The sequence below is a fragment of the Syngnathus floridae genome, chromosome 5 (assembly GCF_059516105.1).
Source record: "Syngnathus floridae isolate MCC-2025c chromosome 5, RoL_Sflo_1.0, whole genome shotgun sequence".
Taxonomy (NCBI): Eukaryota; Metazoa; Chordata; class Actinopteri; order Syngnathiformes; family Syngnathidae; genus Syngnathus; species Syngnathus floridae.
This window is the reverse complement of record NC_142417.1, coordinates 3,069,725-3,088,877: the sequence shown is the minus strand read 5'-3', so window position 1 is coordinate 3,088,877 and position 19,153 is coordinate 3,069,725. Positions and strand designations below refer to the sequence as shown.

The window sequence follows — 19,153 nt, the reverse complement described above, 5'->3', positions numbered from 1 at the left end:
CAGAAGAGGTCGCACAAGGACTTTTGCCAGGTACAAACTTTGCACCGCCGTGTGTGTGTGAGCTCCATTCAGTGAAACGTAACACCCAGCTCCTCTGTCTGAAGCTCCTTCGGAAACAGGTTTGATTATATTTAAAAGCTTGACCCGGCAGAGAAACCCAAACAACTGTCTGTGCTAATATTAGACTCGTGCGCGCCTGTGGGGGACCTGCACATATTACCGGTGTAGGGTGGGGGCATTATTCCATCGCAAGATTGACACATTTGTCTGCAGTTGGTCGGGGGGAAAATATCAGTTACCACCCTTTTAATTGGAAGGACGGATGTCCGATAAAACTTCAAAGCACCTTGAAACACGAATAATAATAATAATAATAATGATATTATTATTATTATTATTATTATCATTATTATTATTATTGTTGGTATAAACATAATGTAATAAAATACATGCATCCATATCGTCTCTTAGTGCCAGAGAAAGTTGCATGTCACCTGACTGCATGGAGCGAAAGAACTTTGGTCAGAGAAGAAGAAAGAGGAGAAGAAGAAAAAACATCTCCCCACCCCCACGGCAAAAGGGAGACCGCCCACCAGAGACAGTCAACCCGAGACCCTTTATAGATTTAAAAAGAGAGGCTGCATTCTCAGACTGACACTTATTCAACAGTGCTACCTTAAGCAGATTACTTTTTTTTTGCGCTGCCTCGCAGGGTCAAAACAGGCGCTTTCGTATTGCCGCTGCTGCTGCTGCTGCTGCTGCTGCTGCTGCTTCTCCTCCTCCTTCTTCTTCTCCTCTTTCTCCTCTCTTTCCACTTTGCCTTCTTCCTCCATCATGTTTGGGATGCTGAAAGATCACCTCCAACCGGGCTTTTTTTGCTTCTTCGTGTGGTTCTGCCACCTCATGGAGCATCAGAAAGTTCAAGGTAAGCCATGCTCATCTTTTATAAACTTTTTTGTCCTACTCTCAACACACAGAGAGGTTCACACGCACTGGCAACTTTTGTACATTTTTTATTATTATTTTTTTTGCTGAGGTAAAATAGTGCGTAAAACAGGTGCCGTTTGCATGCATGGGACAGATGAGATGACACGTTTTCTGTTGTTTGGACTAAGTTGTGCTTAACTTGTGAAGGCTATTTTTCTGGAGTCTTTGTGTTAGTCTATTTCGATTTACTGTAATTAGCTGTCTTTTGGCTTGAATAATGGAACAACACCCGTGTCTGCTTATGCTTAACATTTGGTGTAAAAAAAAATAATAATAGAAAAGCGTGTTCGGCGCGTCATTGCGCACCGCTGCTGCTACTTATTGTGGCGCTTTAATGCTGCATGTCTAGACGCTCCGCGGCAGTGGGAATTAGGAGCAGCCTCTTTTTTTTTCTCTCTCCCCCGTGTGCTCGCTCGCATTGTACGCGCTGTCACTCACACGCACGCACCGAAGCGAGTGCTGGAAATGCGCGGGGGAAAGCTGCCGGCCGGGGTTGCTTGCTTGCGCGCGCCCAAATGGCAACTTTTGATTTTGTTTCGTTTGGTTTCCAGCTGGCAACTGCTGGTTGCAGCAGGGCAAGAACGGCCGCTGCCAGGTGCTCTACATGCCCGGGATGAGCAGGGAGGAGTGCTGCAGGAGCGGGAGACTGGGCACGTCGTGGACCGAAGAGGACGTGCCCAACAGCACGCTGTTCAGGTGGATGATCTTCAACGGCGGAGCCCCCAATTGCATACCTTGCAAAGGTGGAGGTGCACTCATTTTCCCTTGGTTTACACCATTATTACGCATGCGCATTTTCTCCTTGTAAGCAAGCCTGTGCGTAATGGTTGTCGCGCGCCGCTGACTTGATTCCGCTCCCCCTCCCCCTCCCAACCCGCTGCGCAATAGAGTCGTGCGATAACGTGGACTGCGGACCGGGCAAGAGGTGCAAGATGAACAGGAGGAGTAAGCCGCGATGCGTTTGCGCGCCAGACTGCTCCAACGTCACGTGGAAGGGACCCGTGTGCGGCTCGGACGGGAAAACCTACAAGGACGAGTGCGCGCTGCTCAAGGCCAAATGCAAGGCGCACCCCGACCTGGACGTGCAATACCAGGGAAAATGCAAAAGTCAGTCACTTTCCCTTCTCTATCAGTCTGTCTGGATGGATTGAATGCACTTAATAGTTCTAGCACTACCTCCTTTCTGTCTATTGTCTATTTATCTCCGTTACTGTCGAGCGGAATCCTGGAATATCAGAAAGCTTTTTTTGTTCAGGAAATATAAACAAACCAACATATATTTTAAGTTATGAAACATATTATCCTTATTTTATTTCCATCACTTCAGGAGTGCTATTGCAGTTTTGTCGACTCACTGTCAAAATTTGTCATTGAACATGTCAGTGCAGTCAGCTTGACAAGTCATTAGGATAAGAGTGTACTCGGAATGGAGGGATGTTCAGACAGGCAGATACAAAAAGTTAGGACTGATGGTATTGATTGGCAAAAAAAGATCAATTTGATCAAATTTGGGCATCGGAGGTTTCCGCTCGACATGGTCGAATGGCTCGCTATTGGATAGTGGCGTAACACTGGTCCGTCTTGCAGAAACGTGCCGTGACGTGCTGTGCCCCGGAAGCTCCACCTGCGTGGTGGACCAGACCAACAACGCCTATTGTGTGACGTGTAATCGGATCTGCCCCGAGGTGACCTCCCCCGAGCAGTACTTGTGCGGCAACGATGGCATCGTATACGCCAGCGCCTGCCACCTGAGGCGGGCCACCTGCCTCCTGGGCCGCTCCATCGGGGTGGCCTACGAGGGCAAATGCATCAGTGAGTTCTCACTCGCACACACACACAGGCACACACACACACCCGAGCCACCTCCCCGAATGAGTGTTTATTGCTGCCAACATTCCATGCTAGATGGAGAGTGTTTGCTCAAGAAATGATGGACATTTGATTATTTCCTGATGTTGGCAGCACTTCCCCTTATGGGGGGGGCGGGGCAGCAAAGCGCAGTGCAGGGGGGAGCTAAGTCAACCAAGTCCAAACGTTTCCTTACTGTGCTTAAGGACTATTTTTTTTTGTAGGTATCTGTAATTCATTTGACCGTTATTTTTTCGGGCAACCTTTTACAGTGTATTATGTTGCAGACTGAGCAGAAATCAGTGCGATAAACCGTAACCATATATATATATATATATATATATATATATATATATATATATATATATATATGTATATATACATATATATATATATATATATGTATATATATATATACATCATTGTAGTTGTTCCCCACCAACGGACTTTAAACACAAAACACACATTGTAAGTGTGTTTGGGCACAATTCATGAGCAACAACAAAAGAACCTTGCACAATCACAAACTGTGTACGTACGTCTGATTAAAAAAAAAAAAAACACTACTGATACTACTTCGGTATTTGAGTTCATTTCAGATTCTCTACTTAAAAAAAGTCTATGTTTACCAAGGTATTTTTTCCCCACAAGTAGCTGGAGCCTTCTTTTACATAATGTGGGTGCTTCTGCCCCCTGTGGTCAGGGGTGGTTTTGCACGAAATGTTCAAACATCCAATCCAAGCGCAAAACAGTGTAGCCCTGTCTCCCTAACCCCCCTGACTCTTTTGTGTGCCCTCAGAGGCCAAGTCTTGCCAGGACATCCAGTGCGGCGGCGGCAAGAAGTGTCTCTGGGACGCCCGCATGAGCCGAGGACGCTGCTCTCTGTGCGACGACACGTGCCCCGAGAGTCGGACGGACGAGGCGGTATGCGCCAGCGACAACACCACCTACCCCAGCGAATGCACCATGAAGCAGGCCGCCTGCTCCGAGGGGGTGCTGCTGGAGGTCAAGCACTCGGGATCTTGCAACTGTAAGTAAATATGACAAACACGGCCCCCCCCCCCTCCAAGGAAAAATGACAATATTCCGCATTGCTTAAAAGACCCCCTTGCCCCTTTCCTTTCCTTTCCTTTCCTTTCCTTTCCTTTCCTTTCCTTTCCTTTCCTTTCCTTTCCTTTCCTTTCCTTTCCTTTCCTTTCCTTTCCTTTCCTTTCCTTTCCTTTCCTTTCCCTTCCTTGAATTCCCGCCCCAGACACACCACCAAGCGCAGCTTTGGCAAGGAGAACGGACTCGGAATGGAATGGACTTGCATGATGTTGTCTTTTTGTTTTTGAACCCCGCCCCCCTCCCCCTCCATGTAATTCCTCTGCAAAGTATTGCAACAGAGAGACTAATTCAATACGAGTGAGGTAGGAGTTTGCAGTGGAGCAATCTTTGTATGTTCATATTCACATGTATGTGATGAGTATATTTTGCCTTAAATCTCATTCAAGCAATGGAGCAATTCTGTCACAAAGCAAGATAGGGGTGGCCATTTAGCTGGAACTCCTGTTTCCATGCCAGCGTTGTACTGGGCAGAATCATTCTGCACACCATTCATCCGTTTGCTAGAGTGCTTGGCTTTCATTGGTGTTCAGCTGGAGTCTATCCCAGCTAACTTTGGGGCGAGCCGCCAGGTGCACAGAGGACCGATTCACCTGTTTGCCCTTTTTTTTTCCCTTCAATATGGGGTGAAGGGGAGCCCAAACCTGTTTTTTGTGAAAAATTCATAATGGAGGTTCATGAGTGTTTTTTTTTTTTTTTTTAATTTTATTATTTAGGTTAAAAATGGGTGTCAATTACACTGGTCAACAAATGTTTTCTTTTTTTTTCTGGAGATGCAAGTAAACTTTTATAGATGGATTTTTGCGCTGATTTCAAATGTGCCCTGGTGAAAAGTGCATTGCGCAAGCTTTTGTAGGTCAAACAAAAAAAATGAAAATGTCTCAAAAAACCTGATGTGTTGCAGGGAGTAGACATTTTTGAAATCAGCGTCCAACATACACAAAGCCACCGCATTATTGATTAAAACTTGTTGTTGACCAGTGTTACACACAGATGTTCACTTATTCCTTTATTGGCTCGGTCCCCTTCCGTCCACTGTACCTCGGACGAGTCGCATTCACACTTGGACAATTTTAACACGCATGGTTTTTGGAATGTGGGAGTGACTTTGTGGTCAGTTACAATTGCGGCTCACAAATAGCAAAACGATCAGTCACATTTTCTCCCGTGGACAATTTGGAGTCGTTCATAAAGCGAACATGCATGATTTTGGAATCTAGAATGACTTTGGGCGAGCAAACATGTAGTGCACTCTATTTTGTCACTACACAAGATCAACAAGCAGTCAAGCCATCAATGTTTTTATTTGTTTTATTTTGCCCATCTCTAGTTGTAAATTCACTCAATCACCTTACTAGTGTATTTGTGTGTTTTCTGTTGACTTTTTCTATAAATATGTTTTCTTTCGGTCGGCTGTAAATGAATCATTTCCAATGTCTCTTGTGAATATGCCACAGACGCTTGATGGCGATTGTAACATTGGTGTCGTGATAGGTCAAGACGAACGGCCAATTTGAACCTTGTAGACTATTTATCTATCTGTGGAGCAGACAGCATTTGTCGGGGAGGTGGTGGTGGTGGTGGTGGGGGGGGGTGGCCGTGCTTGAGGTTAAGCGCTGTTGAAATTGAGCAAGAGCCCTGAAGGAAGTATCGCATTTACATTCCATGTTACTCCACTCAAAAGAATGTCTCATTGTTAGGTTCCCGAGGGACCAACTTTACGATCACCTCATGGGCTGAATATTTCTCAATGTGATATTTGACATAGGAAGCTAACCCGTGTCCTCCTTTCACTGTAAAAGAAAAAAAAAATGATTATCATTGTCGTTGCTGTTCTCCACTGAATGTGATATATCATGTCTGAATGTTTGGATTGACAAGGGACTGCCTGTTTTTTTTTTTCCGTTTTTTTTCTAAATACTGTCACCCTTGCGTTGCTTTGTTTTTTGTATTGTGTGTCCAAAATGTAAAAAAAAAAAAAAAAAAAAAGTCAAATACCTCAGAGTCGTGTTGCGGACGTTTAAGCTGCTTGCCGAGGCCCGACTTGTGACGCCTTCTCCCCTCTGCAACATACAGAGAAGAAAAGCATTTTTTTTCCACGCATCCACCCCAATCCACTGGACCCCAGACCCTCTGCCCCCCCACCCCCCCGACACCTTCCCTCCACCTTTTTAGACTCTGACTTTTGATATGTTGTGGTCCGTATTCATACAACAGCTATATTCCTTCATGTAGCCATCAGAGAAGAGCAAGAGGAGGAGGAGGAGGAGGTTGATGATGATGAAGACTACAAGGCCTATGTGCGTTTATCTTCAATACTGGATGGATAGCCCCCCCCCCATTGCCCCCCACCTCCACACACACGTTCGCTCATGCCAGTCCCAAGGAACCACGTCCTTACTGTACATGACGTGTATGCTTATTTATTTCGAAACAAAAAGGAAGTATAAATATAGTCCAGTCTGCTAGATGTTTATTTATACTTTTTTTCATGTTTTCTTATTTATACATTTACAATGTCAGGCTTAGAATCTACCACTCATTTTCTCCCTTTTTTGTTGTCATTACGCTTTTTTTCTTTTCTTTTTTTTTTTATTATCATGAAGAAATATATTTGTCCAAAGAAACAGTGTTATTTATTTGTCACGTTACCATGTAAGTATGAGTCCTTGACAAATGCTGTAAATTGCATTCCGCTTTCATTCAACTGTAAAAAGACAAAAGAAAGAAAGAATAAGAAAATCTGCTTGTTACTGTCAAATCTCTATCACAGATGTTTATGTCACACCTACGTAAATGCATGTTTAGGCTGTGTGTTTATTTATTGGGAATATATCAACTTTTTTTAATGTACAGATGTGTTTCTGGTTTGTTTACAGATCATAATAATAACTGACCAAAGGGAGTCTCTCAATGTTTTTTTAAACAGATGCAACTCAGCAGTAATTACAAATGGAAGAGAAAAAGAAAAAAGAGCCATTTGATTTTTTTCTCCTGTTTTTTAGTTGACTTTTAGGCCTTTTGCTTTGTCAGCGCTCTACGATAGCATTTATATTGTCGCATTGGAACAACAAGAAAGAAAGAGGTACATTTGGGATGATACTTGACGACTTTGGAAATTAACATTTGTCTGCTGTTGTCTTTCCCCCATGTCGATCTTGCTCTTGCAGAGCTCCGATAGGATTAGCCAGCAATTTATTGCAGTATTCAATACAATATCACACGTTCTGTCTTTTTTTTCTCAGATTGCTTTTTTTATTTTCAAGCATCAGCAAGAGAAATACAAAATTCTGTTATGAATATATAGTTTTGTATTTTTTATGTAAATGTCATATATATGTACATACAAAAATGTTTGAGGGTATTTGTACAGCTATGAAGAGTAAATCAATAAAAGTTTTTTGTCCTTATACATATTTCTGACTGTTTCCTGTGGAAATGATCAAAAATTGATTGATGATAAAAAAGAAAAAGAGCAGCACATATGCGCATATGACAACAAGCTCGGTTTCAAATTACTCACATTAGCGATAAGTTTCAAGCCTGTAAATTAAATTGGTATTCAAATAGAATTGAACTCTATTTATTAAAAATTAATTGTAAATGTTTTACGTAGCATTTATTTTCTTTAATGATATTTGTTTCCCAATGCCTGAGTATCTGTAAAAGGGTTGCAGTCTCAAATCAATTATTCATAAAACCACACCCCAAAAAATTGATATTAAACGTCCATGTGAAAACTTTGTTCACTGTTCATGCCCGTGTTCGCATTCCGTCCGAACTGTTTTGTCCTACCGCGGCTGCCGTCTGTTCTTGATGACAACAAACATGGCGACCTCAATGTCACTTTTGGGACTGGGACGTCTTTCTGTGATCAACGCTGCTTCTAAAGTGTTCCTGAAACCCCTTAGGTAAATATTACATCATTTGTGTTGTCCCTTTATTCTCATTTGCCCGGCCGTGGAGTAACTTTGAAAATAATGCGACGAACGAAGCGCGCAGGTCGTTCGGCTAGCGTTTCACTGGCTAAACATACCCTGCGTTTACGCACAACAAAATGAAGAATTGTTAACAGTTGAAAGCTGAAATTGCGTTTTTCACTATTATTTATTTATTATTTTAGGGGAAAAAAAACAATAGGATTGCACACGCCCTTTAAACATTCGCCTAGCCGGCTAACTAGCCAAAACTAGCTGCAGTCCCAAATAACGCACACTAGTAAAATTGAGCACCACAAGCAGAGAATTTCTTTCACTTCTTTCGTTAAATTTAATGCCATAAATGGCAGATGACACCCAGAGATGTGAACGATTACTGTGGTATTACCGTATTTTACTATTTATTTAATATCAAATTTGTAGGAATTTTAATTTCCAGTGTACGCTTTCATGGATCGTCATACCTTTATTTATCTGTCATGCAGTTTGTACTTTTTTTTAAACTTTATTTGTTCTAAGGGATGCCTAGTAACCACAGGCAAAGGGACTGCTGTAGAAGTGTTCATTAATATACATTGTCTTTTCAAAAAGTTGAACCAGAATAATGTAACTCAAAGAAAGTCAAAGAAACGTAGCCCAAAGAAGTCGTGGTAAGTACTGAGTAAGTTCCCCTTCAAAACTAGGGTTAAGGTTTCAAAGTGTAGTTTCAAATATAACAAAAATCAGCTTTCCAACCTAGGGTTAGAGTTTTGAAGTAAGGTTTTAAACTCGGGTGTGGGTTTCGTTGAAACTAAAGTTAGGGTTTCAAAATAGGGTTACATTAGGATTAGGAATCAAAGTTAGGGTTTTAAACTGGGGCTGAGTGTCAGGGTTATGGATTAATGTGTCGAAATCATTAGTAATTAAATTAATCCCAGATTTTGGAAAAAAATGCTGCTGGAAAGCAAAATAAAGCAACATTTCCATAGAAAAAAAAAAGTGTTTTGTTTTTGCACAAAAAGATACCAAGAGCCGTGGCACGTTGCATCGGTTATTATCATTATTATTGTATTTTTCGGGAATTCACAGCTGATGAAAACAAGGCTTGCTTGATCATAAAAAGTATTTTATTTTATTTTTTGCTTTATGATGGGGTCAAGTTTTTGAATTGAACAACTGAAATCAATTTTGCAAGGTGTCGATGCCATAGTATGGGACCATCCCGCTATCGACGGCAACGTTTTTGTGGTTGTGCAGTCCAGTGTCACTCTGGAGGCACATTGACAAAGGGCTACACAGTCCATCCTTGCCGGACAGTTGACCCCAGTTAACACAAAGCACGTCTTGTCATTAGGATGAGAGCCACACTCGGCCAGAAATTCACCAGACAGAAGTAATAGTTGGCGAGGAGGCGAGGGAAGGGGAGGCGAGGGGATTCCCACCTCGCCGCTTCATTTTCCGACTGAGATGGCCCAACTTGCGTAATTGTCACTTTGATGTACTATTTCTTTTTTTTTTTAACGATTTGATTTTTCTCCGCCTTTCTTTTCTTCGATTCACGAGCACGTCGGCACAGAGGCTGGCAGAGGGAGCCGGACGAGACACGCAGCTCATCACAGTCGATGAGAAACTGGTAAGGATTCCGTCGTCCAAATGGATGGTTTGTCTCATGCGCACACAATGCTCGGATCAGAGGCCTGAACAATTACGCTTTTGTGGAAGAAAATGTTACAAACCCTTGGAGTCGCCTGCCAAATTGACCCCGGAATCAGTCAAAGTGGAAACTGTGAAATGATGGCAAGCAAGTGCAATGATGATTATGATGCAGAAATTTGTGCTGCTGATGAGATTCCAGTCCCAAAGGTGAAAACTGCAAGGCAGACGTTTTAAACACTAGTCTGCTGTCCATTTCTATGTACCTTACAGTCGAACTTTGACCCCGTTTGGTCCTTCTCTGTGCTAAACTTGCAGTCTTCCCATTCCGGATGGCTCATTTATTCGCTATGGACTTGCTCATATTTTCCATCTTAATTTAATCTTGTAAAAACATCCCCCACGCAATGAGTCTTCAGGGGCTTTGTTCATACTTTTCATATGAAGTAGTGCAGTTGTTTGTAAAACCCACAGCGATACAAGTGATTTGTAAAAAAAAAAAAAAAAAAAAAAAAAAAAAGCAGAATCTTTTGAAATGCTATGGAACCTCAAAAGCCACACGAGGGACTGCAGCCGGTTTAAAGGATTTCTTCTGTGGGAGTTTGACTTTTTCTTTGGCTTTTATTGCAACATCTAAATGGATCCTTTTGCAGTGGGCTCTTTTCTCTTTTTCAGAGCTAAAATGCTGTGTCCAAAATATGACTGTGTTTCCATTATTTCTTTAAAAAAAAAAAAAGTCAAATTGGTTTTGGACAAATTCGAGGTCTCCCGTCATCCTACTGTTGAAGCCACGAAAAGACAAGTGAGATAAACGATACCAAATAGGAAGTTTGGCAAGAATGGCCAGCAGAGTCTGTTCTGGTCTTGTTTTGGGGCTTTGCCGGGTTGGGGGGGGGGCTTGGTGCTGTGTGTGGGCAGCGTCGGTGCATGTGCTTTTGTCCCTCACCAAAGCTGACCAGACAAACCTTTGGCTGAGTGGAGTGTCTGTCTCGGTCCTCTCAGTGGGGGCTACAGCGGAGAAGAGGGAAAGGAAAAGAAAAAATCAGGGCCTCAAAAATGAGGAGGGGGTGAAAGAAAAGAAGCTTGGAAAAAGATTGTGAGACACCCTGAGACTGGCAAAAAAAAAAAAAAAAAGTCACTGGCCACTTCACACAGAGGTCCCTTTGTGGCCCGGGAAAAAGTCCAACACTGGCTCAGACGGGCCCAAAAGAGAGGCCCTCAGCTGTTCACAGTACAGTCAGCCGTGCCCCCGTCCGTCTCACATGGGACACTCTCTTTTGGACACTGTCAGCACGCTAGTCATTCATCCGGACGTCAATAAGTGCCAATCGGCGAGAGGTTATGTGGGGTTTGCACGCGCTCTCCCGAGGAGAAAGCGCCAGCCGTTCTGAATAACCTCATGCCGATGAGCTTTTTTGATGCGGCGCCAAAAAGTCTGAATCTTCGGGTGACATTGGGTATCTTGCCCATCGATCCCCAAACAAAACAATGCTTACAGGAACTTGCGTCTGCACTTTTCTCCATTACAGATAGATTGGGGAAGGGCAGTGGAGGCTAGTCTGAGCTTCCAAAGCATAAACCTGTTATTTTTAAAAAAAGTCCGAAGCCTCCAAAATTGTGAGGTCCTTTCAGATTTTGTTCTCAAACAGATTGATGCCTTTCTGGCCCCCCAGATCTTCATCTGTTTTTCATCGCCAACTCAAACCGTATTGTCACTGGTTTATGAAAGACATGTGTCTATACACACACACACACACACACAACACACACACACACACACACACACACACACACACACACACACACACACACACACACACACACACACACACACAAGTCACATTCTTGCGGCAACTGTACCGTGAGATTCATCGCACAGCATCAACCGCGCAACTATCATTCATTTGTCTGATCATCAACTTTGCAACGGAAAAAAAAGCCCGATCCCAACCCGGAGGGGAGAAATCGGGTGAAAATCTATGCCGAGAGACTGATAGAACTACAGAATGACACTAACAAGCCTGAATGCTCCAAATTTTGCCATGTCTCTGAGCACATTGTGAAAAAAGCGCCTCAATTGAGAGGCAAAGAAAAAAAAAAAAAAAAAAAAGCCCTGCGTGACGGAGCCCCAGCGCTGGCCCAGAGCCTGGCCCGGCCCGGCCCGCTTTTGTTTGTAATTACTGTTTGATTAAGCATGCTGGGCAGCTCTGCTGGGCAGCTCCCAGCGTCCGGCTGGCAGGCCACTGATACGCGGCTCGACACGAAACGTCTGCGACCTCCCTTACTCCTTTCTCGCCCTTTGGCAGAGATGGTTTACACGGCTCCTCTTGGAAAATAAGCGCTAATCCAATGCCGATATGTTAGCCGCGGGCGGGCAAGCGCGTTCCCGCTCCTCACATAAAGACAACACCATCATCTTAAAAGCGCTCGTGAAGCCTCGTTATGGACTCCTCCAAAGGCACTCGGGTTTTACAAGAGAGACCAGACGCGTTATTGGGCAGCGGGGAATTGAGACGGGAAGCAAAGGGAGGACGTACGCTGAAGCGTGAAACCAGCCTACACTGTTTAATGCTGAGCACGGCGCATCTTCTAATTGGCAAATATTTACTTTTTTCTTCATTTAAAGCAAAGGTGTCCAACTCATTTTTTGTCGCGGCTCACATTTGAGTTACAGTTTAACCTCGTGAGGCCGTCAATGAAATGAATGGGTGTGGATATTATCACATCCAACAATTATCCAACCATTTTCCAATTTATTTTGAAATTGGGATTATAACAAACAGTGTTGCAATATCTCACTGTTATTAAAAGAAAAGACAATCTAGAGTTTGGGCATTTTAGCAAGAAACATTGAGTTGACACTCGTGATTTTGCGGGCCACATAAAATGATACGGTGGGCCGGATCTGGCCCGCTAGCCTTGACTTTGACATCAGTGTCCCATCCGAGCGACAAATTTGCGGGCCTTATCCTAAAGATGTGGCCGTTTCAGTAATTGTTTTGAATGTCCATCTTAACCATCACGAGTTGGACAGACAGACAGACAGACAGACAGACAGACAGACAGACAGACATTTTTTTTTTCTTCAATAGCTAATGCATTAATACATGAGCCAGGAAGTGGACATGGATGTGGCAGTTAAAGCTTGTGTTATTCAAACGGGAGCTTGATGTCATACGAACAAAATGAAAATATGTTTTCAGAATCAGCATAAAGTGCCCGCAGGCGCGCTATATTTAGCCCGACCGGTGTAAGTCTGCACGACAGGGGTGTATCTTCTCCAAGCCTCAGACAGCGAGCACGTTTGCGACGCCAGAGTCAAGCCCACGGCCGCCGCCGCCGCCGCCGCCTCCCACCCCCTGGTTCCCGCCCCAGACAACTCAAGTGTTTTGTCTGCTGGCCCTCTCGAAAGGCACGTGAAATAAAAAAAAATGTCAGCTGTGTCCGGCGTCCGCAAATGTCGGATGTCTTTGAAAGGCGTCGGACAAGTGGCTTAATTATGCGTCTTCCACCAAATAGCACGTCATTCATCAACGCTCTCTTCCATAGAGAGGAGGAGGACTCTTCAGCGTGGTCGGCGTTGCACGCTTGTAGCCAAAGTTAGCGAGCGTTGTGGCGAGAGAGAGAGAGCCAACAAAAAGCTTGCGTGAACATTCACAGGGTGCACGGACACAATATGATGTTTTATTCGGAGAGCTTCCGGACTGATCCGCTTTGTTGGGAGACATTACTGAGTGACAAATTCGAATATCTGCTGTGCTAAGAATAATGCGGCAACACCGGCGTTTGCAAATGTAGATCTTTTGGTAAAAATAGATAGCTCCGATTGATTTTGATGTCAACTCGCAATACATATTTGTTGAAAAGAGCGCGGCCGTATGGGATGCAACAAAGCGGCCACAAAAGGAGCTAGCGCTTCCATCCTGACGGTATGCGTAATGTGAGATTGGAGATGACCCTCACGCCAGCTGCTTCTTGTTCTCTTGGCCACGCCCGTTCCCACACACACACACACACACACACACACACATGAGCCAGCAACCTGAGATTTGCTTCTACGCCCAATCCATAATTGGCACGCTTTTTACACTTCAAAGACGTTGCAGAGGTGGGAACCGGCCAAGGTTGTTGAGTGAGGCTCGGGGTCTGGCTTAAGGGTGATGTTTTTGGGCTTTCCACACGTGCGAACGGGCCGCGGCTTTGCGGTACGGATGTTTGCGCTACGATAGCCTGACCGTACGACCGACTGTTTTGGCTCCTGCCGTTTTGTCAAACGTGCGGGGTCCGTCGGTCGGACGCTCAATCAATGATCTCATGCGTTCATTGGGAAAATTCAAACTGAAGAGTGAAATGATCAGGATTGATGTGGTATTGACACGAATAGTAAAGAATGGTTTGAACAAAAGTGCTAAAGACAAAAGAACAAGCGCACGCACGCACTGGAGACGCTCGCTGAGCTGAAGTCTGCCATGCTAACGTTGTCCCCGCACGTCCACCTCTTGGCGCCGTCGCACGCAGATGATTTTCTAATAATTGAGCCGTCAAGGAGCAACACAAACAGATGTGAATTTTCTTTTTATGGTTTGTTTTAGGACTAAAATAATCCTCTTGTCGTCAATAGGCGCGAGGGGAGTATCGAGTGTTGGAAGGAGAAACGCGAGGCTAAGCGAAGCAACAGTAAGAGCGCAGAGGACGCGGCGCTCCCAGGTCTTGGCCAAAACTCCGTGAGGTCCTTGGGTAGTAGCTCGCTCGTCCCCCTGGCGTTTTCTACCGTCATCCAACTTGGCCGCCCGTCATCTCGGATGAATTGTTTTCTTGGACGTCGTGAGGCCGAAATATTTTCGAGGCGTTTTTCTTTCCGTTTACGTTTGCGGCAAAAAATCCTTAAAATGTCCCTAACTTATTTATCTATTTTAAAAAAAAACACTCAAATCTGCAAATGAAATCAGCAAGAATGTTGAGAGCAGATAAAGTGGCTTTGAATTTCCAGCGTGTGGGAAAAGCATTGCAGGAAATGTGAAGTGTAAATCATGCAAACAATATGAACACCGTGTTGGCTGGAGGACACTTTGCGTCTGTCACACATCGTTTTTTTTTTTCTCTTGAATTCAGCCTCGATAAGCTTCCTCAGCTATGCCTCGATATCTACTCTTTTTAGAAGCAAACTCTGACATTCATGGTCATTAATGGCAGATTGAACGTAGCCAATCAGGATTAAAAGGAGGCCAAGGTTATCCAAGTGCAAAATAACAAAACGCTCCAGTGGACAGGAAGTCAGATTTGACTTGAAATGCCAAAATAGGGCCAAACATCTTTGATTTCATGCATACTTAGAGCACTGAGAGAAAAAAGAAAAAAAAAAAATCCCACTTGTTGGCAGTTTTGCAAAAACACATTGTCACTTGACCAACACAAACATCCACGCAGCCAAATAGCGGCGCTTTACGCAAGCGGCCCCTGCCGATCCCACCCGGAGCATTGAGGGGTACCGGCTTTCGGCGTTGTACTGGAGCCCCCCCGTGCTCTTTATTTGACACGCGGCCCAGAGGTGTCACAAATAGCGACACGCTTTTACGTGACGGAGACTTTAGCGTGGCCGGCGCCCCCTCCCGCTCTTAAGCTCTGCATTCTGTCTGCGCAGCCAGCCAGGTATTGTCGGACGGACGGCCGGCCAGCCAGCCAACCAGCCAGTGAATAGTGTCAAACTTGATGCTTCTCATTTTGCTTCCTGTACGTGGCAGAAGAAAGAAAAAGTAGCCAGCCAGCCAGCCAGCGTGTTTTTCCTTTTGTAAAGGCTGCCGCCTAGTCCTCCTGGGAACGCAGCGCATTCCAGCCACAATTATGAACGTCCGTATTGTGGCCCGCAGTGTGCCGGTCGGCCTGCCGGCCGGCCGGGCCCGTAACCTCGTGAGTGCGAGCGAGCGTAGTCCCAGTCTAGACTGCTACTTGTGCTTACAGTGGCCCATAATGAGCTAAGAGTGTTTCCAGTGCCTCTGTTTTTCCCTTAAGTGTCTTTTGAGTGAGATGCGATTCAAGCGCCACTCAGCGTACTATTTTTCTTGAATGGTGAAAGCTGAGTGTTGACAAACTTCACACTCTTGCTGCTAGAGATTATTTGTTATTACTTGTCAGGTGAATGTCAAGAAAATGCATTCCTATTCCTATTTTTTATTTATTTTTTGTCAGGGAATTTGAATATCAACCACCCACACTAATGATGACGTATATTCCCGATCAGGATGTACATGCTCCCCCTATTTTATTTTATTTTTTCAATCTAGCTATGTGGCCTTGTGAGCGACACACACGTATTCTCATGTCTGTATTATACTGCCCCCCTGGTGGCCAAGGTGTGCACACCAGAAGGAGCAGCGCAATCCCCATTGAAGTGAAGGAAAAAATCTTGTTTGCCAAAACAGTTGAATTCTTTACATTCTATTTAATTGAATAATTGCTGTTATGACATGAAAATATTATGGAGTGCTGTATTTCTTATGAAAAGAAATCTTTTTTTTTTTGCTGGCGGGGAGAAGCTGAAACGGATTAATGGCCTTTCCATTCATTTCAATGAGAAAAGATGATTTGAGGTCCCAGTGTGGTCTGTTAGAAAACCTCGTTCACTAATAAACCTGACGTATTTAATGTTAATGCTAAGAGACAAAAAAAAAAAAAATTACCCTCCATGCCCTTGTTAGAAAATCTTTTTGTCCAAAAAATGCCCCATGTGACTGCTGAGAATCAAACCGTGGTTTGTTCTTGGATCCTCGTGTTATCCACACACAATCGCTGCTTAAATCCAGCCGACAGCAACGTTGTTTGGGTTTCTCCGGCGGCTTCCCGACTTGCTTAAAAAAAAGAAAAACATTGGCGTCTTAATTTAGTTGCACTCTCACACTGTCTTGGGTGTTCTTGTGTCATCAGCCATCCGCCCGCCGCTTTCCCTTGGGGTGAAGAGAACATGTTTTTCTCTTCTGGGCGACACGCAGGAATTGTCAAGGTTAAGTAGATGGGGCAGACGGAAATAATTACCGAGCACTTGTGAATTCTTCTCCCTCTTTCAATGTGCACATTTTGTTTATGATTTCATTGAGCCAACCATGTTTAGCAGTTGGACCTGTCATTTCCAAGGCTTAAATAGCATTGGAAGCTCTTTTGCTGAAGCATAGACGGGCTTTTGTGTGTGGGGTTCATGCAAAGCGACCCCCACCGCCCCCCCCCCCTCTCTACAAATCAAGCGGCGGATGACAGACAATGATGAAAATTTGATTCTTTGAAGTTGTAATGGCCATTGAAAGGTGTAAAATTCTTCAATTGAAAGGGAAGGCCTCGGTCTTGGGTGGCTGGTGCCGACGCGATGGGAGGTTTGTCGGGGTTTTGTCGCCCATTTCCCATCGCTTGTTTGCTAATTTTGTCAAGAATCGGACGAGCCCCGTCCGTCCGTCCGTCTGTCCGTCCGTCCTGGATAGAGGTGGTGCAAAGGGTCTATCGGGGACACAGGTGGCTGGCTCTTGCAGCCGCCTACGGGCTTTTGTCCTCTGTTTAAAAGAATTTAATCCATCCCAAAAGGCTGAAGGCAACTTGGATTTCGCAACTGCTCTGGGAACGATAAATTATCCGTGCGAAGCGCTGATATTACCTTTAAATATGTGCTCCAATCAGAATCCATCAAACTTTTTTGACTGTATAGTATAAAAGTGGAAATAAATATTATGGGATGCTTTGATTTACAAGGTACATTCTGCTCTTTTCTGGCTTGGAGAGTTACTTGGCGTTTTCTCGTTCCTTCTCGTGCACCTGCGGGCCAACTTTCTCGCAACCCCCCCCCCTCCCCTCTTCCACATTGCAAATCTTTCATGCTCAAATGTTAGGAGAGAAAACAACATTCAACAAATTGAATGAAAACTCTTGGAATAGCGCAGTTAAGCCCATTGCCAAACAACTGTAGCAGATGTTGTTCAGCTCTACTAAATGTGTGTCACCATAATTCATGCCTCGGTTTATTTAAAGATTGTTCGTCCCCCCCCTAGGACATCACCGCTGTGACAGGGGTGCCGGAGGAGCACGTGAAGACACGCAAAGTTCACATCTTCGTGCCCGCCAAGACCGCAATGCAGTCGGGAGTGAACAGCACCAAAAAGTGGAAGATGGACTTTGACACCAGGGAACGTTGGGAGAACCCACTGATGGGCTGGGCCTCAAGGTAAGAATCGTTAACTTTGTGACTTTTGTCAAAAATATTCCGTATAAGGCTCTTTTTCTTTTTTTCTTCTTTTTCCCCAGCGCTGATCCCTTATCCAACATGGTGCTCTCTTTCTCCTCCAAGGAAGACGCCATTGCCTTTGCTGAGAAAAATGGTAATTATGGTTCAGAATTTTCAACCGCTTATGCAAAGAACCCAAAAATGTCCAATAAGGCATCTTGGACAAAATGTGAAGTTATTTTGAAAGTCAGACGATTGGCGCGGTGTGTTTGCGGTTCGGTGATAACAGCCAGGCCGGGCCGGCCCAGGCCAGCCTGGGCCAGGCCAGGCCAGCCCTCCTGTCCACCTGACGCCTCGACATCCTCGCCAACCGTCACTCACGCTGATGTTTGCCTTCCAGGTTGGAGCTACCACATCACCGACAAACGAACTCCAAAGCCTCGCGTCAAATCCTACGGAGCCAACTTCTCTTGGGATAAGAGGACCAGAAGGTCCGCTAAGTAAACTGGAGAGGCATCTATTGGTCGTTGTGACCTCGCTCCCATTGTCCCGCCCCCCCTTCAGCGGCGGTCCTGTACAATTGCTGTCAATAAATCACACATTTAAACCAAAACTGTGTCGTCATTCTCGCTTTCATTTTTCAAACATTCACCTCATTAGCGACTTCCTAATGTTTCACACTTGATTCATGAAGTGTTTGCAGTGTGAGGAGAACATATTAATACAATCAGAACCTGTTTAAACGCTGGAATAAATATATGTGTTGGCTAAACCTGCTGTGTTTTGTTCTAGGCGACATTTTCTTTCCATCTGCCTTTGACTGGAATCCGGGGTTGTTGTTTTTTTCTTTCTTTCCTTATATGTTGGTTGAACTGTGGTGACGACGACAGCATGTGCATGGTTTTCGTGTTGTTGACGAGCTTTATTCCAAAAGTAGCTTGTTCTATAAGATCAATCAACATTTTTTCCAGAGCATAATAAAAAAACAACACAGCTGAGAAAGTAGCAAAACATATGGTGGCGATAACACGGTGATGTGAAGTAGTGATGTGCATTCCAGTTATTTTAAATGAACTGAATCTTTACAATCAGTTCACTCAAAAGATTCGTTCAAACGAATCGTTCAACGAATCGTCACCCCCCACACACACACTGATCCTTTTTTTTTTTTTTTATATATAAATCAAATAATCAAAAATCATGGTCAGCTTCACGGAAAGTGAAAAGTGCCACACCTGCCCTCACCCCCACTTTCTGATTGGTTGTTTGATCTGGGACGTCACTCGGACACTCCATTAGGTACACCGCCATTTTCAAGAGTACCTAATGACAGGCCACTTTATTAGGGAAATATCATGGTCAAAGGTCACACGTATCAAGCTCTAGTCCTTGGGGCCGCGTTCCAACATGTTTTCCAAGTGACCCTCGTTAAGCGCAGGTGCGT

The 19,153-nt window shown here is 44.4% G+C and overlaps 2 protein-coding genes across 4 annotated transcripts; both read left to right on the top strand.

Annotated features, from left to right (window-relative positions):
• The first annotated feature begins 496 nt into the window (after positions 1-496).
• Positions 497-7,351, top strand: fsta (follistatin a). Of its 3 annotated transcripts, none has more exons than XM_088376859.1 (6): positions 497-925; positions 1,539-1,736; positions 1,876-2,094; positions 2,575-2,799; positions 3,635-3,865; positions 6,175-7,351. In XM_088376859.1, the coding sequence occupies exons 1-6, from the start codon at positions 835-837 to the stop codon at positions 6,267-6,269; spliced, it is 1,059 nt and encodes a 352-aa protein (XP_088232985.1). In that variant the 5' UTR covers positions 497-834; the 3' UTR covers positions 6,270-7,351. The 3 variants fall into 3 exon arrangements, with proteins under 3 accessions (XP_088232985.1, XP_088232988.1, XP_088232987.1); XM_088376862.1 differs by having other exon boundaries at positions 498-925; positions 4,088-7,351; XM_088376861.1 differs by having other exon boundaries at positions 505-925; positions 1,539-1,730.
• Positions 7,352-7,702: 351 nt separating this feature from the next.
• Positions 7,703-18,322, top strand: ndufs4 (NADH:ubiquinone oxidoreductase subunit S4). The gene is made up of 5 exons (XM_088375199.1): positions 7,703-7,850; positions 9,420-9,489; positions 17,537-17,709; positions 17,790-17,863; positions 18,110-18,322. Exons 1-5 carry the CDS (start codon positions 7,756-7,758, stop codon positions 18,211-18,213), a joined length of 516 nt encoding a protein of 171 aa, XP_088231325.1. The 5' UTR covers positions 7,703-7,755; the 3' UTR covers positions 18,214-18,322.
• Positions 18,323-19,153: the final 831 nt, after the last annotated feature.

Excerpts from the sequence above, each read along its gene's own strand:
- ndufs4 (XM_088375199.1), top strand. The coding sequence starts at position 7,756 with ATGACAACAAACATGGCGACCTCAATGTCACTTTTGGGACTGGGACGT. Across the intron at positions 9,490-17,536 it reads TCACAGTCGATGAGAAACTG|GACATCACCGCTGTGACAGG; the intron begins GTAAGGATTCCG and ends TCCCCCCCCTAG. Across the intron at positions 17,710-17,789 it reads CTGATGGGCTGGGCCTCAAG|CGCTGATCCCTTATCCAACA; the intron begins GTAAGAATCGTT and ends CTTTTTCCCCAG.
- fsta (XM_088376859.1), top strand. The coding sequence starts at position 835 with ATGTTTGGGATGCTGAAAGATCACCTCCAACCGGGCTTTTTTTGCTTC. Across the intron at positions 926-1,538 it reads GGAGCATCAGAAAGTTCAAG|CTGGCAACTGCTGGTTGCAG; the intron begins GTAAGCCATGCT and ends TTTGGTTTCCAG. Across the intron at positions 2,095-2,574 it reads ATACCAGGGAAAATGCAAAA|AAACGTGCCGTGACGTGCTG; the intron begins GTCAGTCACTTT and ends TCCGTCTTGCAG.